This window comes from Giraffa tippelskirchi, chromosome 4 (genome assembly GCF_054371585.1).
Source record: "Giraffa tippelskirchi isolate mGirTip1 chromosome 4, T2T-mGirTip1v1.2.pri, whole genome shotgun sequence".
Lineage (NCBI taxonomy): Eukaryota > Metazoa > Chordata > Mammalia > Artiodactyla > Giraffidae > Giraffa > Giraffa tippelskirchi.
The window spans coordinates 164672898-164700606 of record NC_137278.1 but is presented as its reverse complement, the minus strand read 5'-3'; the positions used below and the strand labels follow the sequence as shown (position 1 = coordinate 164700606).

Here is a 27709-nt window from a genome sequence, read left to right as displayed (position 1 = left end):
AAAAAAGAAAATGTTTTTAAGAGGTTCTCCTCAAAATTATTACACAATAGCTAAGATTATTTATAGGAGTCAGAGGGAAATATTTGGCGTTAGATTATTCTCTAAATAATGAAAAACCAGAAAGACTTAAAAAAAAAAACAACCAAAATCTGAGTGTGTTAAAAAAAAAAGCAACTGTACACAAAATTCACTTAGGCTTCAATGCTGATAACACTGAGAATATTGTTTTCAAAACTGTGCTTTTCAAAAAAATATGCACTTTTTTACTGGGAACAATATTACCGCTTAAAAGTTTGGGATTAAATTTTCATCATTTTAATATCATTAGTTTTTATTAACTTTTCTTGTGAGAATTTATACCAGAGTCACATAGTGAATTTCTTATTGAATTTTCAGATTGATTGTTTCACTGGCTATTTGACATAGGTACATAGAATTGCATATTGAAATGTTTAAAATATGTATTTAGTCTCAATTCTTTTTACAAATTCTAAACACTTGAAGTGCTTAGAGGATGTGTGAGATTAATACTCGGATACTGGGGTGGGGGCAGTTGGCCCTAGGTCTGCAGTCTGTATGAACAAGCAATGGTAATAATGTTCATTCATTTGGCTGCTGGATCCTTCCTTCACATTGTCAGGTGGCTCCTTACACCCGGGGCCATGCCACGTCCAGGGGGTTACATTTAGCTGCCAGGTTCCCTGCCACCTTGGAGGTGGCTTGGGGACTGTCTGTTGTTACGAAGCAAAACTGAAGGGCCCTGTGACTGCTGGGATTCAATCCCATGACCAGTCAGGCCACCTGATGGCCTGAGGGCTGGGGATGGGGTGGACCAGGGGGAGCTTCCCAGTCTGGCCCAGTCATTACTTTATGGTGGAACACAGACAGCTGTCTGCTGCGGATAAGGCTGAGGAAGTGCTGGTGAACATTATCCAACGGGGAAGTGATGGAGGATGATGGAGCTAGGACACCCACTGCTGGGTTTTCAGGGGAAGGATCACACCTGGTCATCACGGAGGAAGAAGCCGAGGAGGTAGGAGAAGCCCAGCAGGGTCTCCCGGTGCATGCCGTTGTGCAGGTCATTCTTCAGCAGCTTCTCCTCTAAGACCACGTGATACCTGAGCACGTCTTCCTCCTGGATAACACACAGAAGGGAAAGTCAGCCCACGGGTCCACCAGTGCCTGGGCACTCACTGGGTTACTCATTGGGCACCATCCCAGCTGCACGTCATCACGCTGGCAGTGGCAGCTGAATCTGAATGGTGGAGATGTTGACTCCCAGAGTGGTTTTATCATGTCCCCCTCTTCCCCAAGATGCCAGCACCAGCCTGGCAATGCCCTCTCCTAGGGCCCCCAGGGACCCTCCTCCACCATCAGAGCCACTAGACGAATGGGCCCTGCCCCTCACAGGTCTGAGTCACCGCTTCTCTGGGCCCCTGCATGTTTCCAAGTTTTTGTTGTCCTGACCTCTTTCCTTTCTTCTCCCAGCCTTTGGGGTTAGAGATGCTTCGATGCTATCTCTATTTTACCTTTCAATTATATTTATATAGCTTTATATCCAATACACAATTCGTAATATTAAATTCTCTTTGGTATGGTTTCTGTCTCTTGATGGACCCTAATTTTTTTTTAGTAATAATTTTTACCTTTCTATACTAGTATCTTTTTCATGGAAGGGCACTTTAAATAGAATTGTGAGTACATGTCAGTCTCAAACTCCCAATCTATCCCTCCTCTCCCCCACACTCTGATGGACTCCGATTGGTGCAAGGACCAAGCCCCCTCCTCTAATGTCCTGTTGGGACAAAGTACCAGCATGGGGCAAGCGAGGAAAGAAGATTTAATTTTAAATCCAATTCAAAATGTTGAGAACTACAAGGGGCTGGTTTTTAAATTTTTTTTTATTTTTACTTAATTGAGATTGTGTTTGTGGCTGAAAGTGATGATAAGACTTTCTGCAAGATTGCCTGAGGTTTTATCCCAGGGCAGTTAATGAATGTTCCCCACAGAACAGGTTCAAAGGGATTGGGGAGGAGTAGGGAGACAGAGAAAAGATGACTTCCCCTTCGGTTCCAGGGGTGCTGCTCGCTCAACATGCCAGTTACAAAAATCTAATGCCCAGAGTTTTTATCTAATTGGAGAACTAAGACCTACCCACCTGCAAAGACATTTCCTTGTATGAGGTGTAGAAGTGCTGCGGGGTGTACAGATGGTCTGAACTTATAGGCAGAAGAGATTATCTGTAGCTAAGGCAAACCATTTAATATCACAGTAATCCAAGTCTATGCCCCAACCAGTAATGCTGAAGAAGCTGAAGTTGAACGGTTCTATGAAGACCTACAAGACCTTCTAGAACTAACACCCCCAAAAGATGTACTTTTCATCATAGGGGACTGGAATGCAAAAGTAGGAAGTCAAGAGATGCCTGGAGTAACAGGCAAATTTGGCCTTGGAGTACAGAATGAAGCAGGGCAAAGGCTAACAGAGTTTTGCCAAGAGAACTCACTGGTCATAGCAAACACCCGCTTGATGTCTACACATGGACATCACCAGATGGTCAATACCAAAATCAGATTGATTATATTCTTTGGAGCCAAAGATGGAGAAGCTCTATACAGTTAGCAAAAACAAGACAGGGAATTGACTATGGCTTAGATCATGAACTCTTTACTGCCAAATTCAGACTTAAATTGAAGAAAGTAGGGAAAACCACTAGACCATTCAGGTATGACCTAAACCAAATCCCTTACAATTATACAGTGGAAGTGACAAATAGATTCAAGGGATTAGATCTGATAGAGTGCCTGAAGAACTATGGACGGAGGTTCGTGACATTGTACAGGAGGCAGTGATCAAGACCATCCCCAAGAAAAAGAAATGCAAAATGGCAAAATGGTTGTCTGAGAAGGCCTTACAAATAACTGAGAAAAGAACAGAAGTGAAAGGCATAGGAGAAAAGGAAAGATATACTCATTTGAATGCAGAGTTCCAAAGAATAGCAAGGAGAGATAAGAAAGCCTTCCTCAGTGATCAATGCAAAGAAATAGAGGAAAACAATAGAATGGGAAAGACTAGAGATCTCTTCAAGAAAATTAGAGATGCCAAGTGAACATTTCATGCAAAGATGGGCTCAATAAAGAACAGAAATGGCATGTACCTAACAGAAGCAGAAGATACTAAGAAGAGGTGGCAAGAATACACAGAAGAACTATACAGAAAAGATCTTCAAGACCCAGGTAACCATGCTGGTGTGATCACTCACCTAGAGCCAGACATCCTGGAATGCAAAGTCAAGTGAGCCTTAGGAAACATCACGAAGAACAAAGTTAGCGGAGGTGATGGAATTTCACTTGAGCTACTTCAAATCCTAAAGATGATGCTGTTAAAGTGCCGAACTCAATATGCCAGTAAATTTGGAAAACTCAGCAGTGGCCACAGGACTGGAAAAGGTCAGTTTTTATTCCAATTCCAAAGAAAGACAATGCCAAAGAATGCTCAAACTATTGCACAATTGCACTCATCTCACACACTAGCAAAGTAATGCTCAAAATTCTCCAAGCCAGGCTTCAACAGTATGTGAACTGTGAACTTCCAGATGTTCAAGCTGGATTTAGAAAAAGCAGAGGAACCAGAGATCAAATTGCCAACATCCGTTGGATCATTGAAAAAGCAAGAGAGTCCCAGGAAAACATCTACATCTGCTTTATTGATTATGCCAAAGCCTTTGACTGTGTATATCACAACAAACTGTGGAAAACTCTTCAAAAGAAGGGAATACCAGATCACCTGACCTGTCTCCTGAGAAATTTGCATGCAGGTCAAGAAGCAACAGTTAGAACCGGAAATGGAACAGCAGACTGGTTCTAAATTGGGAAAGGAGTATGTCAAGGCTGTATATTGTCACCCTGCTTATTTAACTTATACGCCAGGCTGGATGAAGCACAAGCTGGAATCAAGATTGCCGGGAGAAATATCAATAATCTTAGATATGCAGATGACACCACCCTTATGGCAGAAAGTGAAGAGCCTCTTGACGAAAGTGAAAGAGGAGAGTGGAAAAGCTGGCTTAAAACTCAACATTCAAAAAATGAAGATCTTGGCATCTGGTCCCATCATTATATGGCAAATAGATGGGGAAACAATGGAAACAGTGACAGACTTTATGTTTTTGGGCTCCAAAATCACTGCAGATGGTAACTGCAGCCATGAAATTAAAAGACACTTGCTCCTTGGAAGAAAAGCTATGACCAACCTAGACAGCATATTAAAAAGCAGAGACATTACTTTATTGACAAAGGTCCATCTAGTCAAAGCTATGGTTTTTCCAGTAGTCATGTATGGATGTGAGAGTTGAACTATAAGGAAAGCTGAGTGCCGAAGAATTGATGCTTTTGAACTGTGGTTTTGGAGAAGACTCTTGAGAGACCCTTGGACAGCAAGGAGATCCAACCAGTCAATCCTAAAGGAAATTAGTCCTGAATATTCATTGGAAGGAGTGATGTTGAAGCTGAAACTCCAATACTTTGGCCACCTGATGCAAAGAACTGACTCATCTGAAAAGACCCTGATTCTGGGACCGATTGAAGGTGGGAGGAGAAGGGGACAACAGAGGGTGAAATGGTTGGATGGCATCACCAACTCAATGGACATGAGTTTGAGCAAGCTCCAGGAATTGGTGATGGACAGGGAAGCCTAGAATGCTGCAGTCCATGGGGTCGCAAAGAGTCAGACATGACTGAGCAACTGAATTGAACTGAAGGGGCCAGAGTCACCTTTCCCGAGGAAGGTGAAACTGGACTTGAAGAATCAGTGTGGATGGGGAAGATTCAGGAGGCAAGGAAGGAGGAAGGGCAGCTCTCCTGATTGAGGCAGTGGTGTGTGTGTGTGGCGGGGGCTTCCCTGGCTCAGTTGGTAAAGAATCTGCCTGTAGTGCGGAAGACCCAGTTCGATCCTTGGGTGGGGAAAATCCCCTGGAGGAGGAAATGGCAATCCACTCCAGTATTCTTGCTTGGAAAATCCCATGGACAGAGGAGCCTGGAGGGTTCCTCTGTGTGTGTGTGTATGTAGACAGGGGCAAGAACACCAAACACGCCTTTGCCATCTTTAGGTCTATATGACATCACTCTGATTAGACCACATGGTGTCTGCAGAGGATGGGTAGGGAGAGAGCAGTGGACCCAACAGTGCCTTAGTGGGACTTCAAGTATCAGCCCTGTTTCCTTAGCATCCATTACCCTATATTAAGTTAGAAGTGAAAACAGCATACCTGCTCTGCAATTACAACTTTAAACTTGCTCCCTTGCTATGGGGCTGGGGGTGGGACACCCCTGGGATCCTTTTAAATGGAAAGTCTGGTACCAGTACTGAATAGAAGGTAATTGTGACCAGTTTGTGGAGGCTGTAAGTACCTGGGGAGACAGTCCGGACTTAGTCACCGAGGAAATGGACAGCCACCCAAGGGTTTTGAGCCAGAGAGTGAAGGGATTGGAGCTTTTCATTGGGTTGGCCCAAAAGTTCATTTGAGTTTTTCCATAAGATGTCACAGAAAAACACAAACGAACCTTTTGGCCAACCCAGTATTATTTCACTAAGTCCTTTGAAAAATTTTGACTGTTTATCCCCAGATGCTAGGAATCAGGGAAGACAGAGATGGGGCAACTAGGCCGAAGATAGAAACAGTCCATTCCCTCTAGGTCCCTTGTGCTGACAGCTCGCTGCGAGGGACCAGGGAGAAGCCAGGGAGGGGAGGAAGGGTGACTATGAAGATGCTTCCAGGTTCCTGGGGAGATTGCATCCTTGTGTCTATGAGCCTGAGTGTGTGCTTCCAGAGGTATGGACGAAATACATGAGCAGCTCTGGCCTGGGGGAGGTTTGGGTATGAGAGTCTCTGCTTGAGTTTCTATTAAATAACTGGATACTGACAAGGTAGTTTTGATGAAAGAGTGAAATGGTACATGGTGGATCGACTGAAAACTTTAAGTGCTTGAATTTCCAGAAAATAATTTCCTGGGTTATTAGTGCCAATACCTACCAGAGTTTTGACCTTCTTCTCCCGAATGTAACTCTCAATGGCATCATTGTTTGGAGCAAACACCGTGTAAGCATCAGCAGCCTCGATCGCTGTCGCCAGGTTATATTGCTGTGATGGAAAGAGACAGGAGCACGTGAGGGACTTCTGTTCCCAGGTAACCTGAGCAGAGGGTCATGCAGAGGATGTGGTACTTGCAATGATGTAGCCCCGGAAGATGGAATAGTCAGGCATCTGGTCCAGCCGGGTGAGCAGGTTTGGTAAGGAGCCAGTTAGACCTCTCTGTGGAACCAGAACCTGGGAAAGGAAGTCCCAAAATTCTGTTAGCTTGTGTTGGTAGGACTTCCTGCTCTCCAATATACTGGTTCATGTCACAACAGTATGTAATTATATTGTTGTTGTTTAGTTGCTAAGTCGCGTCTGTTCTTGTGACACTGAGGACTATAGCCCACCAGGCTCCTCTGTCCATGGGATTTCCCAGGCAAGAATACTGAAATGAGTTGCCATTTCCTCCTTCAGAGGACCTCCTGATCCAGGGATTAAATTTGCATCTCCTGCATTGGCAGGTGGATTCTTTACCACTGAGCCACCAGGAAACCCCATGTGATCCTGAGGCCACTTCAAGTTGAAACAAGGCATTCTCCAACAGTTTGCAAGACTAAACAGGGGTGTATAGCTTGGGGCATGAAGTGGGTTGGATTTCAGCCTCATTCCATCCTTAGACCAGGCCCCTCTAGGCAGGGAACAGCCTGCATAGCTGTTCGTGGTGGTCCTGACAAGAGGGACCACAGTATCCAATGGATAGATAGAAAAGGGGCTCCTCAAGGAGCCAGTGGAACCCAGAGGCTAAGCAGCAAACTTGAATCAGTTGACACACATCCATGAATCGTTGTGTTCACACAAATTTCTTCCTCAACCCAGTTGCTTAGCCATAGGATCCTCACCTGTCTCATTTGGCAAGTGAGGAGAATGGTACATACTTTCTTAGGGTTGTTGTAAAAATCAAATGTGATGCATGATACTTGGCATGATGCCTGGCACCTAATGGGTTGTCAATCATTCCAATATTATTGCACGCCAGGTGAGGTGGTAATGCTGATGCAGGACAGAGAAAAGATGTAGTTCCACCCCTCCAGGATGTGCCATCATACAAGAATGATGCTCATGACCTAGTCCATAAAGAATCATCAAACAAAGGGGTGCAGTTATATCAAATGAGTTCCATACTAGAAATCCCACAGGATTTCAGAGGAAGGAAAAGGGAATAAAACTGAGATTTACTGTGGCTTCACTAGGCAGCAGACATTGAGAGAGATGGCGTTGCTCAATCCTCAAAGGGAGGAAAAATGAAGCTCAGAGAGGTTAGGTAATTTGCCCAAGGTTATAGAGTTAGCTGAATGCCTGAACCCAGATCCTATATGATTCTAGAACTTACTTGCTTGTCACTATGTTAACCTTGGTGATATGGGTTGTACAGATCAGGGAAGTCTTTCATGGAGGAGGTGGGACTTTGAATTGGTCCCATGATAATAAAGCTCAGTAGAGGAGATGGGTTGGGGTGCCATTTTATTAATGGGGTTGTGTTCATCAGAAATAAAAATATAAATGATAAGAAGAGGTAATTTCATGATTTTTTTAAAAAGAAGTGTGTTTTTTTAGTACTTTGAAAAGCCAGGATTGGAGAAAAAAACACTCTTGGTAATGTTGCTTTCTGGTAAATGAAGCCATAAACTCAGCATGGTTCTCTGCAAGTGACCTACCACTTTCTCATAAAATGTATTTCTTTATGCTTCTTGTTAATACAAGAGACTTGCAAGGTCTTTGCAAAGTATTGCACTCAGAAGTCTTATAAGAAGCCTCTCTTTTCTGAACAGAAACTGTTAACATATTCTGTAACTTGAAATAAAAAAAGGGAGTGTATAAGTGTCAAATGAGAGTAATTTTAGTTAAAATGCAATTAGTTAACTGTCTTCTCTAATCTTCTACTTTTCAAAATTTTCCAATATACCCTAAATTCTAACTTTAAATTTAAGTGAAGTTCTTAACATAATAACTGAAAATTATAGGATAGCTTAAAAACTCGTTTTCCATTTAATTTTTTTTTTCTATTTCATATCTTTGAATACTGTTGAATTGCATCTGAAGAGAAAATAAAAATTCCACAATATCTTTTCTACCATTTTCCATTTTTTTTCCCTTGGGCATAATAATGCAGAGAGGAGAGGACCAGTGACACATACATAGTTGCCTTTCTTCCAGTTCTTGATTATGTCCCACCTGGGTGTATGGGCTTCATAATACTAAGGTTTTTGGGTGGCTTGTAAGATGGTCTCATAAATAAGAAATATGATATACACAACTGCACTTTATATGAATCCACTGCAGGATACAGGCATAAGTAAAGAATAACTGAGTCTTACTGAATGAGTAGAGCCTCTAAATGGTTTTAAAATAAAAATAATGAAGCAGGTTACTTTTATATTAAGGCTAAGTACTCCCTCCACCCCACCAAAGATACTGTATAGGAGGATAAATAACAAAAGGAGGAGATGCCACATGTGCAGGAGGAAGCAATTTCGTACCTTGTTGATGATGTGTATCACTCCATTTGTGGCTGCATTGTCACCATCAATGACGGATGCTCCTTCGATTGTGATATTCTGTAAATGCACCACAGTGAGAAGGTGAGTCCCTATTGGGTACACCCAGGGACTGAATGATTTCTAGGTTTTCCACATTTTGAGCAGTAGTGACCTTCTCACTTTTGGACCATGACATACAGTTAGAAATATTTTAAAATTGTGAGCCATTTGATCTCTCTCTCTCTCACGCACACAACTGAGATCAAATAATAATTTCCTCTGCCATGTGGGAGGCATCTGATTAATTCTGCTCCATTCTATTTCATTAAAAAAGTGCTGGCTGAGGCTCACTAAACAGACCCTGCAGTTGGAAAAGCACTGTGGATAGCATGGTGGGTTGAATTGTGTCCCTAAAATTCATATGTTGGAGTCCTAACCCCCAGTGCCTCAGAGTGTGACCTTATTTGGAGACAAGGTCTTTATACCAGGTAACTGAGTTAACATGAGGTCGTTGTTGTTGCTCAGTCACTTAGTCATGTCTCTTTGCGACCCCATGGACTGGAGCATGCCAGGCTCCCCTGGCCCTCACTATCTTCCGGAGTTTGCTCAAATTCATATCCATTGAGGCCATTAGGGTGGACCCTAATCCAATGTGACCAGTGTCCTTATAAGAAGAGGAAATCTTGACACAGGAGCTATGTAGGCAGAACACCATGTGAACATGAGGACTGACATCAACAAGCCAAGGAGAGAGCCTGACATCCCAGTCCTTAGACAGAACCAACCCTGTCCACACCTTGACCTTGGACTTCCAGCCTGCAGAACTGTGAGACAAAAATTTCTGTTGTCTAAGCCACCTAGTCTGTGGTTCTTGATTACAGCAGCCTTAGCAAAATAATGCAGTTACTGACTTTACAAGAATATGAAATACATGGGGAATGGAGGTAAGCAAACCTAAATGCCCACTCATGTAGCCATCAACCAAGTATGACCCAACCGGCCTCTGCCCTCTTGGGGTTCCTCTCCTCTTCTCCCACCACTGCACATTGATTGAAATTCTTCCTGGGAACCCTGGATCCTGAGGGGACTTGTCTCATCCTAGGCACGTCAGCAGAGGTCCTAAAGTACACAAAACTGGCCACCTTGCACCTCTCTTTGGGTTACAGGGGGACATTTATATCAGACATAAGAAAGAACTCATTATGACTGTGTCTTTGATAGTTACCGCCTCTAATTCACAGGTCTTAATTGATTTACTTCTGAAGCTACAACCCTGGGATGAACCTTCCTAAGGTGGTGTTCAGTTAATGCTTGCTCAGAGAATCAGTGATTTAAAACACTAGTGGAAAACCACCCATTGACTGATACATGCAAGTAAGGTTCTAGAATTATTGTAATAAAATGTAGAGAGACCATGAGACCCTATGTAACTCTTTTCTGCTTTCTAAAAGGACCATTCTGATGAAGCATATATGTTTATGTAATACCTAAATAGATAGAACCTTTTCACAGCACCATTGCTGATGGGTAGGAAGGCAGAAATGCTTTAGAGCTGCAATTCTAGAGCATTCTGACTGTGGCCCACACTCCATTGATGGGGTAGTTTTCACTTCCCAGTACACCCTCTATCCTCATTTTGTGCAGTTCATAGAAAGAGCTTTAAATCACTGCTGCATTCAGCAGGGCAGCCAGACCTCCTCACAGAAAACCAAATCCAAGCCTTGAAATGCTGTAGAAAATGCCAGAAGGTGAGCATCTATAGGGCTCCCCTCTTCCTGTGCACTATCCTGTCTCCAGCACTCTGATCAGTTCCTGGCAGACAGTAGGTGTTCAGTAAACATCTGCAGACTGACTGACTGATCCTAACATAGTATAATGTTGTAGTCATCTCTAATGACTCAATCAGTAGGTTACCAATAACAAGTTCTTAGCCACACATAAAAATCAAAGTTGTGAAACTCCACTGCCTTCACCCAGAAGAAATGAAATATTTGCCTTTCTGGATCAGTCTGTGGTCTAACAGAAGAGCCTGTGGCCAATCAGTGGGCAGAGAGCCTCATTTTATAGGAGCCCTGCTATGCAGTAACTGTGTGTCTGTGTGTATCAATATATGTTGATAGTTGTTGAAGCTGGGTGATGCCTACCATGGAGGTTTATTCTCCATCTATTTTTGCTCATGTTTGGAAATTTCCATAACATAAAAACTTCAAAGTACGGTATGAACATATGTCACAAGTTTCCATTGAACAGACTCAATATGGTGCTCTCTTACCCCATCTGCCTTCACCAGGTGGAGGAAGTTGCCCTGCAAAGATGTTGCCAGCATATCAGAAGGTGACAGGGCCTGCAGATCAGCCACTCCGTATGTGCCCAGTAGCGTATGGTACCTATAACAATAGTCCACAAGGGCTGTAATGAGGTATTGATGCTTGAGACAGTGGTGTTGGGAGTAGCTAAGAGGGTAGGTTCTGAAGCCAGACTACCAGGTTCAAAATCTCCTCTTGAAACTATTGGCCATGGTCTCTGGGGTCAGTTATTTAATCACTCTGTGCCTTGATTTCCACATCTGTAAAATGGGAACAATTATAATGTCTATTTCATAGAGAGGATTAACTAGGTTGTATGTAAAAGCAGTTCGCACAGAGTTGGCTGTCAGTCATGTTGACTACTTCCATCCTGGGGGAAGGAGTGGGGGTGGGTGGGTTCTAAAACATGTTCAGTTGCATGGATCTGAAGGCCCATGGGGCCCACCTCCACTGGACTTCATTCATATTGATGCTAGTAAGTAAGACATCCTGAAGAACAAAATACATAATACCTACTTTATGAGGATGGGAATGTTGCTCTTGGTCAACCAAAAGGCTTTCTCTTCTTGGTCCATGTCCTCAATAGCTTGTCGGGAGGGCACAAGGACAGTGAGGTTTGAGGTGGTTGACAGCAGGTGTTGTAGGGAAGCATTCTGAATCCCAGAAGGAAAAGACAGTGGCATGACTCATGTCAGAGGACAAACGGGGCTGACTTAATCCTTGGCAGAAACCCAATATCCCATGTGATATCATTTCAGAGATACTGGGAAGGTCCTAGGGATTCCTTTCCCAAATCCATTCCACCTACTGACTGATGCCTCCACATTCCTTCTGAGACTCATTCCTTTTATTTAAATGTGAGCCTTGACAAAAGGTATATCTTCCTAATCAGGCCACACTTCGAATCATTATCAGTCATTCACCCTTTAGTCTAAACGAAGAGGCAGAGAACAGTCTTGACAGGATCATGTGCGTGTGTGTATGTGCACACGTGTGTGCAGAGAACCCTGAGAATCCTTGGATACCTTTGGAATAAGGATGGTAGGAAGACTCCAGAAACAGTTTCAGCAAGAGAGAGAGACTGAAGGCCTGAAATCAAACTTTATCTATTTGCCTAGAGCTATTAAAAGTTCTGGGTAGAAGCTGTGATGGGCTTATGTTTAACAACTGACTCTCCAGAAAAAACAAACACCCCGGTTTGCAGTGCTTGCTGATTTCTGTGGTGTAACTTCTCCCACCATGGCTGATTTCAGCCGCCATCACGACAGCATTGAAAGAGGGGCTGAGAAAGCTGTGCTCTTGCGAGCTGGGATGAGTGGGATACAGCACACCACGGGCAAACTGACATGTGTGGGGTGGGTCCTATGGAAATCAGTGCCTGCTGTAGGGCCCTCCTTTCCCATGTGATGAGAGTTGGAGAGACCCCATGTGGAAGCAACAGGAAGCTGTCCTGGAGTGGCTGCTGACCACACACTGTGTGTCTTGGCACCTGTCTTCTTAAATGGGACTAAACACTTGTCACAGTGGCTGCTGAACCTGCCACCTTGGGCCACTTGGGCAAAGATGACAGAGATTTAGACAATTGGGGATGCTGGAGATCGGATTCTTTGCTTTAGAATTTTCCAAGGGAGAGGGGACAGTTCCTCTGGACATGTTGGGCTGCAGGCAAAACCCACATGAAGTGTGATAGGATTGCAGCTATAAATGCCAAATCTAAATTGGTGAATTACTAATGATGAATTATATTGAGTTTGTAAAAAGACCTTTTTTTCAATGAAGAATGAAGCCATACTTATATATTTAGGTTGGTTGAAAAGTTGATCACCCCAGCTTATCCTAGACTAGACGTACTTAGCCCTGGTTGCATGCTAGAATCACCTGTGAGGTTCCTGATATACACTGATGTCCAGGTCACACCTCTGCCCACTCAGATCAGAGTATCTGGGGGTGGGAGCCTAGGCATGTCTACTGAAAGACGTGTGTTCCACATGGTTCTAAAGTGGAGTCAGGGCTGAGAACCACTGCTCTAGATGACTGCCTTCCCTCCCCCATTTTCAGTCTATTATATGCAGTCCATATCTCTAAAATTATATATTATTTCCAATCCTAATTTCAACAAAGGTACTCACATTTATCCACTGGTTAAATACAGCTGCAGCGGAGAGAAAGGACAATTCCTTATTCATTTCATGCAAGAGAGGGAGAAGAGAGGAGAGAGAACACAGAGGAGGATCAGTGAGAGGCATGTCAGGGCATCTCTGGGCATCGTCCTTGCCAGCCTTGCCCATGTTGACATGAATGATGCCCAGGCTGGATGAATCCCCATGTGGCCAGAGCCATGCAGTTTCTTTCATGCTTATTGGCTCAAATTATCTTCTATATTCAAGGTAAAGGAGTAATTCCAGAAACTTCAAATGAAACAACAACCTCAAGTTTGTCCAAATCTGTATTTTGGTTGTAAGGACATGGCTACCCGGCACCTCGGGAGGGTCACAGAGCTCAGTAAACTGCCCGCTTTCAGAGTCAGCATTAAGCAGGGCCTTGGGACATGGAACCAAACCATCTGGGTTTTCTTTCTGGTTCAGCTATTTTGTAGTTCCTTAGCTCAGGGATCCCTAACCTCTGTGATCTAATGCCTGATTCTCTGAGGTGGAGCTGATGTAATAATAGAAATAAAGTACACAATAAATGTTACATGCTTGAATCATCCTGAAACCATCCCTCTATCCACAATTTGTGGAAAACCTATCTTCCACGAAACTGGTCCCTAGAGCCAAAAAGGTTGGGGACTGCTACCTTAGGCAGGTTACCTCATCTCTCTGGGCCTCAATGTTCCCAGCTGTAAAATAGGGATGATAAAAGCTCCGACTGTTAGGGTTGATGTGGCAATTGGAAAGGCCAATGTTTTTAAAGTGCTTAGAAAAGAGGCTGGCATGTAGGACACAGTAATTTTTAGCCACTATTATTTTTAACTTATCCACCATGGGGTTTGTTAATGAACATATATACTGAACCATCACAACTGGCACCGGGTTGGAGTGAGGGAGGCTTTAAGATATGAAAGAGAAAAGACGGCCCCTGACCTCTGCACGTAGACAGCTGAGCAAGCTTAGGAAAGTTTGCTTAGGCTCTCAGTTTCCTCATCAATAAAATGGGAATAAAAATAGCATAAACCCAGAGGGTTGTGATGAGGTTTAAATGAAGTGCGGCTGCATGTTAAGGATTTAGTAAGATGCCTGGTACACAGAAGGTGCATACAGGTGCACACACACATACCCCAGATAGGGGTAAGCACAGTGTGCTCTGGATACCTATAGAATGCCTACAACCTGGACAGGATTGCCCAGGAACTCAGCAGGTGCCAGTTACTTGCTTGTTTGGGAAGTCTGGGACTGGAAAGAGGAAGAATGGCAAGAAAGAGAAGTCAAGACTGCTTTGGTACACAGAAGGTGCCAAATAAAAGTTCCCTCCCTTCAATCTGTAGAAAATTTGTGACCCATAGAGCACATATGCCATTTGTGAGAAGTTGCTTGTTTCAGATAGAATCTCCTGGAGCACAAGATTGGTAGAACACTTTAAAGGCATCCTAGCCAAGAGTGTTTGTCTTTTTCTTTTAAACTAGAAGATTTTTGTCTTTACGATTCTGTCCCGAAGTTGCTCTCAGAGGACTTACCACTGCAGCATTTCCATAGCACAGAAGGCCGTTTCCTTCATAGCCCTCTTGGCAAACACAACTCCAGATGCTGGAGGAAGTAAGCTGACAGGTTGCCTGATACAAAGAAGATGAGAGAAATGATCTGCTTTCCTAAGTAAAGCATTAGATCTGAGGTGTACCTGTGAATACCTGGGCTCTGTCTACAGTGAAATTCAGGGCTGAAAGATTGCTGGAAGTAACCCACAGTCCCTCAGCCCTTCCTGCAAGTTTGGTGTAGCTCTTATGGAATCACAATTAGATTTTTTCATCCCTGTCAAGATTTAACAAGCAGAAATCAGGACGCACGGTTAATGAGAATTTCAGATAAACAAAGAGGCTTTTGTATATGTATGTCCCATATACTATTTGGGGGCATGCTTGTGCTGGAAAAGAATTTACTGTGTATCTGAAATTCAAATTTAACTAGGTGTCCTGCACTTTTTCTGGCAACGCTATGCTCGTTCTTCCACACCTTGGAATGAAGTGGAAGTTCCAATAACCTCTCATGTTTGGAATAGCAGGGCTTAGTCAGCCTTAAATTAAGACTGCCAGAGTTTCTTCAGCTTTGTGAACTGCTCTTATGACTCTTGGGTAACAGATACTTTAGGGACATCTCCTCCCATTTTTTCTTCTTTGAAAATCACCCACCTCCCCACATATACTAGGGCTGGGTCTGGTAGTCCTGCTCATGTCATCCTACTCCCCGGCAAGCATTGACTGGCTCATGTGTGGACACCTGGACCCAGCTGGGCTGGAATCTTTCTGGTCCAGACCCTGGTCAGATCCTTTCTCCTATGAGTTAGAATTATGACACGGGATGCTGTTGGGTTAGTGGGCATCACTGATAGATATCCCTCTAAGAACAGGGAGTCAGATATTCCAAGATGCACAAAACTGCACTTAACTTTGAGAGAACGAGACAGAGACAGACACAGAGAAAGTAGAAACACAGGGAATAGCAAAATGAGAAACCGCATGGTCTTGGAGGATTGACAGAAGACGCTGCCTTGATCCTGATTCTAAGCCCCTGGGAAGTTTTGTAATTCCTGCCTATGGAGCTACCCTTGGGGCATATGGCCAACAAATTCCTTTTTTGCTTAAGTTGATTTTTGTGGATTCTGTTATTTGCAACCAAAAGCATTGGACTAAGTGTTTTCATCGGTTCTGATGCTGGGTGCTTAGTGATGTTCTCTTAAAAACATGATCACGACCAGCTCTAACATCTGTGCCTGCTTTTCCCTAATTTAGACACAAGGCTCAACCTACCCTTGACTGGGCATTTTCACCAGTAATTTGGGTTAAACTCTGTTATGACATTCAAAATGGGAATCTAGTTACCCTTTCAACTATTCTGTTGATTTAGAATTGCCAGATTAAGCAAATAAAAATACCAAGAATGAATTTTAGATAAGTCATGAATAATTTTTTGTTTAGATCTGTCCTATGTAATATTTGGGTCATGCTTGTCCTGAAGGATTGTCATTTATTTGAAATTCAGATTTAGCTGGGAATCTTATCTGGCAATTGCGTGTTGATTCTTCCATGGTTTGGAATGGAGAGAAATCTGCAATAATTACTCATTCTGCTTAGGGACTCCCTTTGGGAGTAAGAGAGATTTTATTCATTACTGGGCCCAGGTAAAAAATAACCCAAACTTCTTTCTTTCTCAAGTAATTGTTTCAAAGTTCTGATGAGAAAAATCAAGTAACTCACCAGTGGATGACATTTCTCAGTTTGTTCTAAGCATGATGTTATTGGTTCACAGTCAATCCCATTGCCTCGAAATCCTTTCTTGCACTCACACTCATTCTGTAATTCCAAGAGCAAAGTAAAAGAGATTATTGAAAACAACAGACTTTCATACCTTGCCCTCTCAACGCACCAAGAAATGAATTATGGAGACCATAGCTGTTTGGCCCTTTTAGAGAACATCAGTAATGTAGCTGGTACACTTCAGACTCCAGAGCTATTGGTCTCTGCATTCTATGTTACATTTCCCAGTCTAAAGCTCATTGTTACTTTCCTTTTTAAAAAAAACCTTTAAAAAAGTTTTAAAACTTTTAATTCTGTATTGGAGTAGAGCTGATTAACAATGTGATAGTTTCATGTGGACAACAAAGGGACTCAGCCATACAGACACATGTTTCCATTCTCCCCCAAACTCCCCTCCCATCCAGGCTGCCACATAACATTGAGCAGTGCTCCCTGTGCTATACAGTAGGTTCTTGCTGGTTCTTACTTCCTTTTTGAATTCCTTACCCTAGAGGGACCATATGGAGATTTGTCTCAGAGAGAACTTAGACCCTAAAGAACATTCCACTGGGAAAAAATTGGCCCCTTCACCTAAGAGGGAAAGACGAAGTAAGTTATGAGGCATCCACTTGGTGGAAATCCATGCACAAGGCCACTCCTAGTCTATAAGGCACATTGTGTAATTTTGAACAGTCATCCCCTCTGAGCCTGCAGATCTGAGTAAGGAAGGTACCATCCCTACGTGAACAACACATGGCAAGTGGCTCAGCAGGTAGACAGTTTCATCATGCAGAAAAAAACGTCCCCCTTCTTCTGGGAAGGTTTGGGTCCACACCAGGGTACATACCTTGGTGAGCAGTGTGTGCTGGGTTTCAGCCCCGCTTGCCCCATAGGCTGGATACTTTGTGTAGCACACAAACTATAAGGAAGCAGCAGCCCTGATCATGCAGTTATTAAATATGATAGTGATGTGTTGTATGACAAAATGGGGAATGTCTGTGCTAAGTACAGAACAGGAACAAAACAAAAATGTAATGGATTGCAACAGTGCAGAGGAAAATAAAAACCTCTGCATTAAAAAGACCAGAAGGAAAAAAATACATCGGCACACAAATGGTGACTGCAGGTACACTGTGAATGGTGTTAACTTTTCTCTTCACTTTTATTTTCCCAGATGTCTTCCAACATTATTTTGAAGTTAAAAAACTTAATTTAAAAAGAAGTAATCATTTCAACAACCAGAGGTACTGAGTGACCATTATGGAACCAGCAATGAACCCTGAAGCTGCTTTCACTGAAAAGAGGAAGACAAAGCATACCAAGTAAGTAAGAAGAATCCAATCTTTAACAAACACTGGAAAACAAGAGATGCTGTAAGTCTTATGCATGAAGTGGCACATGAGATGCTTCTGTGATGAAGACCACTGCTGTTCAGAGGAGGGGGGATGAGCTGGGAAGATTCTTCTGGCAAGTGTGGCGTGGATGGACCTTAAGAGAGGGTGGGAGCAGTGGGGAGTCCATGCAAACTGAGGTCACATGTTAGAGAAATAAGAACGGAGGTGGGAAAGCAGGAGCTTTTGATTGGAGGAGGTTTACTGAGGGACTGGTCTAGACAGTGGTTACATTTAGAGGTGATACAAGACGACCCACTAAGTTGTGGGAAGAAATGAACAGAACCTCTATTTATGAATTTTCATCTTTAAGGGATTAAGTATTATTTGCTGTGTATGCTTTATAAGGTAAATTGGGTATCTTATATGTAAATATACGCTCATCTATATATGTAAATATATGCTCATCTCTACAACTTTACAAGTTAGGGCAAGACCTTATAAACAAGAGTGTATAACTTTCTTGGGATAGCACCTTCCTGCACCCCGAAGACTAATATTGACCCCAACATGGTCTGTCTTTTAAAATAAACATTCATGGTAACTAGGACTTTTGCCTATTTGGAATATCTACAAGATTTCAAGGCAAGTAGTAACATTACTGAGGGCAATCCTAGATACAGCCTATTTTATTTCTTACATAACACCATAAAAAGTCCTTTCTCTTCCTCCATCACCTCCATTAGAAGTTTTTCAAATTTGTTTGCAGAAAGGATGATACAGCAGAATGGAACAGATACTATTACAGGTTGAATTGTGTCCCTCCTCAGCCCTCCTCACTCTTATGTAGAAGTTCTGACTCCCAGCACCTCAGAATGTAACCTTATTGGAAAAAGGATTGTTAATATGAATTAGTTAAGATGAGGTCACACTGGAGTAAGGTGGGTCCCTAATCCAGCATGACTGGTGTCATTACAGAAAGGGGAGATTTGTACACAGGCAGGCACAGAGGGAGAAGGTCATCTGAACATGAAGGCAGAGATCAGGGTGATACATGTGTAATCCAAGGAACACCAAGAGGCACGGAACAGATTCATCATCACGGCCCTTAAAGGGAACCAAACCTGCTGACACCATGATCTTGGACCTCGAGCCTCCCATACTGTGAGACAATACAATGTTGTTGCTCTATGACATCCAGTTAGTGATATTTTGTGACAGCAGTCTTAGCAAACTAATACCGATACCAAGAAATTGTTTTTCTTCCTCAAGTGAAATGTGGCAACTCTGGTGAGTCCAAAACGAATGGAATTGTTGGCCAAATGCTTGGCAAGAGATAAGAATGCAGTGAGGTCTTTTATGATTAGGACTTCTTCATGGCTACAATCATGATACAATTGTCATCACCTCACTTGGAGCTAATTAATTCCTAAGAAGTAGCTCATTCTGCCTCAGTGTCCCTTAAATGAGGTTAAGTGAAAGTGATCAACAAACTGTAGAGTGTTATAGAGAAATACAGAGTGGGATCAAGGGTGGTGACCAAGAGAGAAGTTCTGGTGTCAGACTGTCTGGGTGTGCATTTTACACCACAATTTGGTTTCTGTGTAACATGAGCAAAATATGCAACCTCTCCATGCTTCAATCTCCTTTTTTATGTAATAGTACCTGTATGGTAGCAAAAGCAAAAAAAAAAGCAAGTGGGATTACATCAAATGAAAAAGCTTCTGTATGGCAAAGCAAAGCAACAATAAAATGAAAAGGAAGCTTATGGGATGGGAGAAAACAGTTACAAATCATAATCTGTTAAGGGGTTAATATCTAAAATATATGAGGAACTCATATAACTCATCAGCAAAAAAAGAACCCCAAAAAACCAACCCAATTTAAAAAATTGGGTAGATGATCTGAATGGACATTTTGCTAAAGATGACATACAGATAACCAATAAGTACATGAAAAGATGCTCGACATCACTGATAATCAGAGAAACGCAAATCAAAACCACAATGAGGTATCTCATCTCATATCTGTAAGAAAGGCTATCACCAAAAAGACAAGAAATAATAAAGTGTTGGCGAGGATGTGAAGAAAAGGAATCCTTGTGCACCGTTGGTATGAATGCAAATTGGTGCAGTCACTGTGGAAAATAGTACGGAGTTTCCTCAAAAAAGTTAAAAACAGAACTACCATATATTCCAGCAATTCTACTTCTGGATATTTATCTGCAAAATATGAAAACACTAACTTGATAGGATATATGCACCCCCATGTTCATTGCAGCATTATCTACAATAGCCAAGACATGGAAGGAACCAAACTGACCATCAACAGATGAATGGATAAAGAATAGGTTGTGTATGTATACATTAGAATACTATTTGGCCAAAGAAAGAATGAAATCTTGCCATTTGTAACATCATGGATGGACCTTGAGGACATTATGCTAAGTGAAACAGGTGAGAAAAAGACAAACAACATATGATCTCATACGTATGTGGAATCTAAAAAACAAACAAACAAAACCAAGCTCATAGATATAGAGAACAGATCGGTGGCTGCCAGAGGTGGGGTGAGGGTGAATGGGATCAAAAGGTAAAAGAAAATACAGTACCTAGTCATAGGTTTGTTGTGACAATTAACTCCTTCCCACTGTTACAAATGATTAAAGAGCTGCAGTAAGTTCTAGCCAGAGTACTTCTGTGTTTAGAGAAAAAAAGAAAATCCACTGCAGGAATCGTGTTTCCTCTTTGCCCTCCACCTCATCACGCCTACCTGCCCAGGGCCTACATACAAGCAGGTCGCATTGTGGTGGCAGCCGCCAGCATTGGGCAGCAAGCAGGGGTTGATCTCTGAGCAATCTCTTCCATCCCCGGTCCATCCCTGACGGCATACGCAGGTGTGGGTCCCCCTGCCAGTTCTGATGCATTCTGCCTACAAGAGGAAAAGCAGCAACAAAGCCTCTGAAACTCCAGGCCAGCCACATGATTGTTAAGTGCAAAAGAAGGATTTCCAGAGGTCCCCTGAAGAGGTATATATTTGCATGGAGTACAAAGGAAATGATTAAAATACACACTTGCATTGAGTTCGATGGAAAAGCTAAGATGATTTAAAGAACAAATTGGCTTGTTGTTGGCCAGCTAATGGCCAGTGTTGCTAACATCACTGCCATTTATTGAGTCAGGGACGGTTCTGAATGTTTTGCAGGTGTAAGCCTTCATCTTGAGAAACGTACTGTGATTATCTCTATTTACAGATAAGGGAACTGAGGCTCAGAGGAGCTAAGTGACTTGCCCAAGGTCACACAGCCATAAAGAGGCATAAACCCAGGTATATAGGATGTTTTAGCCCAAGCTCCTATGTGTACGAGTTCCAGGCCCTTCAGGATGACCACACCAGGAGGCTGAAGGACACAGTGAGAAGTGCAAGAAGAGCTGTGCAGATGAGGCTGAGTGGGTGGGCTTGTCCAAAGGCAGTCTGGAGAGTCGGGCAAGGCACTTGCATCTGATTTCACCATCAGAGCCAGGGGAAGTTCCCGAAGGGGTTTCAGCCTGCAGGGGAAACAGGATCTGATCCACTCTGGCTGTGGCTATAGAGGAGCAGCAGGGACAGCAGTTATTAAACTGTAGGTAAGGAATGAAGTTGACCTTGGCTAGGTGGTGGTGGTGATATTTCAAAGTTATTAATGAAAGCGATGGTCAGTTTGGGGTACACCCCTGACACTAATAGATCTTAACGCAAGTCACTTAATGTCCCTGAGCCTCAGTTTCCTGATCAGTAAAATGGGAATAAACAACATCTGTTTCATTGGGTTGGTGAGAGGAGCAAGTGAGATCACGTACGTGCAAGTCACTTGTACGTTGTAACATCTGAATCACAAGTTTATTACTAATGATCTAGAATATCTGATTCCCTGTTTGTATTTTTAGGAGCCCAAGAGTCCTGCGCCCCCAGCACATGTGGATTTCAGAAGTGGAGGGTCACAGAAAGCACCTGGCACCATCTTTAAAACACAGGGTTCAAGCAAATATGCCTCATGCCATGATGTCATTCAACACTGCCTTTGGAAGGCCTTTCTTTGGGATTTCCTAAAATACCAGCAGCCTGGAGATAAACAGCAACACTCACATAGCGGCTGCAGCCCCCCGGGGTTGATCCTGAACAAGGGTCCATCTCCACACAGAAGCTTCCATCTCCTTCGTATCCTGGTTTGCAAACACAGCTGCAAAGAAGAGTGAGCACACCGTCAGCCCCAGAAATATAAGTACCAACTATCCCCACCCCACTCCCAAAAAGACCCAGGTGGATGGGTTTGTGGGTGAGCGCCCTGACGCTTTGCCCTTATGAGGGGAGCAAATGGCATAGTGGTCATGGCCACTCCTGGCTCTGTAGTCAGACACACCTGGCTGGGAATCCAGGCCCCACCTTTTAGCAGTTGTGTGACCCTGGGTGAGTCCCTTAACCTTTGGGAGCCTGTTTCCTTATCTGGAAAATGGGTTTAACATCTTCTTTATAAAGCTATGTGTGAAAGTGAAAATGTTAGTTGCTCCGTAGTGTCCGACTCTTTGTGATCCTATGGACTGTAGCCTGCCAGGCTCCTCTGTCCATGTGATTCTCCAGGCAAGAATACTGCAGTAGGTGGCCATTCTCTTCTCCAGGGGATCTTTCCAACCAGGGATCGAACCCATGTCTCCTGAATTGTAGGCAGATCCTTTACTGTCTGAGCCACATGGAAGTCCATATAACCCCTTAGGAAGATGCATTTCTATTGTACCACCATGGAAGAGCAAAGTCAGTCTCTCCCCTATGCCACCTGCAGACTGGTGGGGGAGGATGGCCATAAACAGGGATGGATACTCTTAACTGCTGCTGCTGCTAAGTCGCTTCAGTCGTGTCTGACTCTGTGCGACCCCGTAGACGGCAGCCCACCAGGCTCCGCCATCCCTGGGATTCTCCAGGCAAGAACACTGGAGTGGGTAGCCTTTTCCTTCTCCAGGGGATCTTCCCAACCCAGGGATTGAACCCAGGTCTCCTGTACTGCAGGCAGATTCTTTACCAGCTGAGCCACAAGGGAAGCCCAAATTAAGAAAAGTGCTGCAAAAATAAGGCCAAGAATTCCACAGGTCTGCATTTTCCAGGAAATTTTTTGTGTAGGTGCTGCTTTTGAACCATATATTCCCAGAGAGGAAAATTTTCTCTGACTTTCCTCCCCCCAGCCCATTGCATATATTAGACAACATTAAGACATCAACTGGTGATCCAAAGACCCAGTTTTCCTGTAAGATGTCTTTAATATGGGAGTTGTTATTAATGATTTTAGGACGTAAAAGAGATTTTAAAGTGTTGGAAAGTTGGTGGGTAAATCTTCATTTCTTTCACACTAGTGATGGTAATCATTGCAGTTTCCATGACTGAAGATCTGTGACGTACTAGCCCTGGTGCTGGGTGCTTTGGCATTCAGTTGTTCTAACCTTCACAACTGTCCTGCCAGGTATGCAACATCACCCTTATTGTACTGATGAGGAAAGTGAGGCTCAGAGAGGTTAAGTAACTGCCCAAGGTCACACAGCTGGTTAAGTTTTGAAGGTAGGAAGTGCTACAATTTGAACCCAGCTCAGTCTGAGGTTTTCTCCACTAAAGCCGTGCTGGCAGCTGGAGAGAATGGGCCTTGGTTTACGAAGAGGTTAGATATGGGTTGGGTCTGTCTACAGGTAACAGGGTGGCACGCCTTCCCTGGGCCTACCTTGCTGTCCCATCACGGTATTCACAGGTGGCATGGATGTGACAGAATTGCACGTAGGGCCCACAGACTGAGGTCTGCTTGTGGCAGAATCTCCCTGCAGAGCCGTTCCTGCAGGTCCCAGGAAGGCAGGCGCCGTCGCTGTCAATCCTGTTATCACACGTTCCGAAAATGCACGGACATGCTGAAAGAGAAGGAAAAGGGCCATTCAGGGTTTCGGGACAAGCTTAGCAATGGGCACATGGGTCACAGAGGAAGTCCCCCACTCTCAACCCCCATCTCCTCACTCCTGTCAGGACAGACCTGGTGGCTGAGCCTGGGAAGACTCTGGGAGCATCTTTGTCCCTGTGCCAGGACAGCTCTCAGAGAGAAGGGCTTGATCTCTGCACTGCTGTGTATGTCTATGTGTGCAGTGCAGTGGGAGGGTGGGTTGTGATGAATGAAAGAGGCCAAGGAGCTCAATTTTCACCTACTTCCTGTTGGAGAGTTTAGGCTGACATTTTCTGCCTTCTCCTGAAGATGTTCTGGAAGAAACAGAAGTGATTTCTCCTGCCAGAACAGCCTCTGATGTGCGGCTTATATATTTGTTCTTCACTCTCTATCACAGCAGACCGATGTTCACTCATGGCCAGTATTTGCACACTGACCTTGTTCTAGGCATTGGGCCAGCCTTTAACCTGTATCCTCTCAATCACGGTGTTTCCCTCGTGGCTCAGGCAGTAAAAGAATCTGCCTGCAATGCAGGAAACCTGGGTTTGATCCTTGGGTCAGGAAGATCTCCTGGAGAAGGAAATGGCAACCTACTCCAGTATTCTTGCCTGGGAAATCTCATGGACAGAGAAGCTTGGCGGGCTACAGTTCACAAGGTCACAAAGAGTTAGACATGACTTAGTGACCAAACCACTCTCATTCATAGTCACCAGCCTCAAGAGGTAGGTACTTTTACCATTCCCATGTTCAAGATAAGGAAACTGAGGCCCAGAGAGGTGATTGTCTAATTTGCCTAACTTGCTGGTAAGTTCCCATACAGGGACTTGAACTCAGACCTTCAAATTCCATTTCAGTTAGTGACCATGAGTCACTTAACAGCAGATCAGCAAATTGACTGGCATTTCCAACCTGCCTGTTATCATCTTAAACTTTAGCTGCTAACTTTGCCTTTGATTACAAATATTTAAAAATTGCTGCAATGTGGAGCTAGCTTATCAGAGTCAGGTTCCTATGCATGCGGGAGTGAAAAGAACACTAGAGATTCTCAAAGGCAGGTGGCAAGGATTTGGGGGCTCGAATATGATCAGAAATGAAGGAATCTCGGGTTTTGCCCCACAAGGGACTGCGGGGAGAGGAATTAATGTGGGGACTTGGAGCCAGCATCCAGGAAAAGGAAACATAGTGAGTGGGGGCTGGAAGAGATTTAAAACAAAAAAGACTTTCCATAAACTTTTATGAAAGTCAGGGCTTAGTTAGCAAGGAACAAGACCCCAGAAAGAAGAGGAAGCTCCCCCATGTGAGATGGTGGGCAGTCACAAACCCGGACGAGAGGCTTTGGAGCAGGAAGCCCACCAGTCCTTTCCCAGCCTTAGCACCCTGCCTGCTAGCCTCATAAAAATGCCTATATCTAACAGGCTTTGGAATAAGCCCCTATTTTCTTTCCCCTCAGAAACTTTATTTGGCAAAAAGAGCATTGGACAAGGATCGGCAGCCCTGACTCTGCTGGGCTCTAATGTCCCGTCCCTCTTGAGAGGTAGCTGTGAAAATCAGATATGGTAGGAGAGGAGAGGGGTTGTGTGTTTTATAACAGATGAGTGGAGTTAGCAGTGATAGTAGTAAGAATGGCTTCATTTACTGATTACTTGCTAGGTACGTGCTCTGGGCTAAAGTCCTCAATTATGATCCAACTTAATCAGCCACCTAGGAAGTGGGTATCAGTATTGTCTTCATTTTATAAATGGGGAAACTGAGCTTCAATGAGAGACTTTCTCTAAGGTCTCAGATTTTTTTTTTTTATTGTGCCACACGGCTGGTGGGAACTTAGTTCTCTGACCAGGGATAGAACTTATGTCCTCAGCAGTGAAAGCACAGAGTCCTAACCACTGGACTATCAGGGAATTCCCTCTAAGGTCATAGAGCCAGTAAGTTTTAGAATGGAGCTTTAACTTCATGTTGGTCTGACTCCACAGCAAGCTCTGATCTATTCATCTTTTTTTTTTTACTATCAAGTTCTGATCTCAGCTTAGTGGTGGTGGTTTAGTCACTAAGTTGTGTCCAACTCTTCTGAACCCATGGACTATAGCCTGCCAGGCTTCTCTGTCCATGGGATTTTCCAGGCAAGATTACTGGAGTGGGTTGCCATTTCCTTCTCCAGGGGATCTTCCTGACTCAGGGATCGAACCCAGGTCTTCTGCATTGCTGGCAGATTCTTTACCGACTGAGCCACCAAGGAAGCCATTTTTTTTTCTCCAGTGAGTTCTAATCTTAGCTTAGATACACAGAGATGTGTATTTTTATATACTTATATATTCACATTGCATTATTTTTAAGAACAATGTATTTTCTAGCTGCATGTTTTTCAATACCTAGTATTGTGGAACTTTCTACATGTTCTATGAGTTTCCTGACATTTATGTCACTGAACTTAGCATAACAGCAACAGTGCCAACAATAATAGATAAGAGTAACAATAATAGATAATAATATTGGTAGTGCATACTAGGTGCCAGGCATTGTTCTCAGGCAATTTGTCTCCATTTATCACTTGTACTAGCCTTATGAGGTAGTTACAATATGACCCTCATTTTATAGATGAGGAAACTGAGGCCTAACTAACCCAAGGCCATGCATTTAACAAAGGGAGGAGCTGATGGAAGATGACTGCTTGAAAGGTGAGGACTCTGTGTGCTGATAAGAAGTCCATGATCAGTTCAGGTATATGGGGAAACCCTACATGACTGGTTTTTAAAGGTGGTCTTGGGTCAGTGGTGCTGACATCCCAGGGGACTTGTTAAGAGATGCAAATGCCCAGGGTACCACTCAGGCCTTCTATCTCAGAGCTCTGTGAGGGGGCTCAGCAACCTGGCACATGCTAGCATTTGAGACCCAAGGGCTTAAGAAATGCCCTGTGATAGGGGCACCCACCAAGCCAAGGGGCACCCAACACCAGGACTGCACCACAGAGCCGCAGGGATCCTGGCTAAGGAGTGGAAGGCAGCTCTGGAAGCGACACTTACTTTTGTCACACCGAGGTCCGTATTTACTGGGGTCTGAGCAGAACTGACACCGGGAGCCTCGGAAACCATCCTGGCAAACACACGTCCCGTTGCCATCAAGGCCGTCGGCACACTGGGAACAAAGACAGGGCTCCTGGCCGTCAGGACAACACATCTCCCAGCCCCCACCCCTGGCCAGGAGTCCCGAATGCTTTTGCTCCTGACCTGCTTCTTTGACTCAGATTCAGTTCTGCTTGAAATGACTCTCTGGGAACCCTTGTGGAAAGTGGAGCTGTGGGTATTAGGTACAAAGCTAAGCCAGTGACATATAAGAATCCTGAGCCAGGATTCAGAACTTTATGGGAAGTCATTTGAGGGGGGCCGGTCACAACTGGAACCTCTATACAATGCTTAAGGGTTGGACTGATAAACCTCCGACCTTCAGAATGAAGGCCGGCCTTTCTCTGCAGATTCTCACGTGCTCAGCTATGTGACTCCAAATGGCAGTTTGTCCCTTCAGTGTGAGCATTTTGCCCCTTAGCTCTCCAGCAGTTTCAAGGTTAGATTTGTATTGATTGACATGCATCACAATTGGGCTTGTGGCCCCAAGCAGACCTCCCAGCTACAGAGGTTAATTCGTAGCAGCTTTGCCCTATTACCCTCGCCTGTGTGGTGTCCCCCTTGGGGGTCAGGCAGTTTTTCCTTCCCCTTGAAAGAGGCATATTTTTGACATGGATTCCTTATATGTGCAGATCCATAATTTCCCCAAACGAACCACACCACTTTTACCTTTGTTCAGACCTGGCCTCCACGCTAGATGAGTCAAGTTTTGGCTTTTACACTTCATTAAGCCAGGTTTTGTAGATGGGCTCAAAAAGCATTCACTGAGCAGTTTCTTTCTTTTTTTCCTTTTTTTAAAAGAATAACAAAATTTTTGTCCTAAAAAACCTTGGAACATCAATGCACACCAACAATGCTATCTCCCACAGGAGGAAAGTGGGGTCCAGAAAGCCTTGCTGAGTTGTTCAAGGTCGTGCCCTCAGCAGTAGGGAAGCAGACCAGAAGGGACCTTG

At 43.8% G+C, this 27709-nt stretch overlaps 1 protein-coding gene and 1 long non-coding RNA gene across 3 annotated transcripts in view; one reads left to right on the top strand and one right to left on the bottom strand.

The window, feature by feature from the left end:
- STAB2 (stabilin 2) overlaps positions 1 to 27709 on the bottom strand; it is a 164892-nt gene that overhangs the window by 69102 nt on the left and 68081 nt on the right. For both annotated transcript variants that reach the window (XM_081595580.1, XM_081595578.1), the window contains 13 exons: positions 26658 to 26769; positions 23434 to 23614; positions 21819 to 21912; positions 20466 to 20624; positions 16324 to 16419; positions 14590 to 14685; positions 13046 to 13093; positions 11433 to 11569; positions 10883 to 10997; positions 8611 to 8688; positions 6227 to 6325; positions 6032 to 6139; positions 1004 to 1135 (listed from right to left, as the gene is read on the bottom strand). In XM_081595580.1, the coding sequence (XP_081451706.1) occupies positions 1004 to 1135; positions 6032 to 6139; positions 6227 to 6325; positions 8611 to 8688; positions 10883 to 10997; positions 11433 to 11569; positions 13046 to 13093; positions 14590 to 14685; positions 16324 to 16419; positions 20466 to 20624; positions 21819 to 21912; positions 23434 to 23614; positions 26658 to 26769 (1455 nt within the window). The remainder of the gene's footprint in view (positions 1 to 1003; positions 1136 to 6031; positions 6140 to 6226; positions 6326 to 8610; positions 8689 to 10882; positions 10998 to 11432; positions 11570 to 13045; positions 13094 to 14589; positions 14686 to 16323; positions 16420 to 20465; positions 20625 to 21818; positions 21913 to 23433; positions 23615 to 26657; positions 26770 to 27709) is intronic.
- Positions 5392 to 22227, top strand: LOC145547030 (uncharacterized). Its single transcript, XR_014083483.1, has 3 exons — positions 5392 to 5830; positions 17537 to 17684; positions 21620 to 22227. It is a non-coding gene; the product is annotated as an uncharacterized LOC145547030 (long non-coding RNA).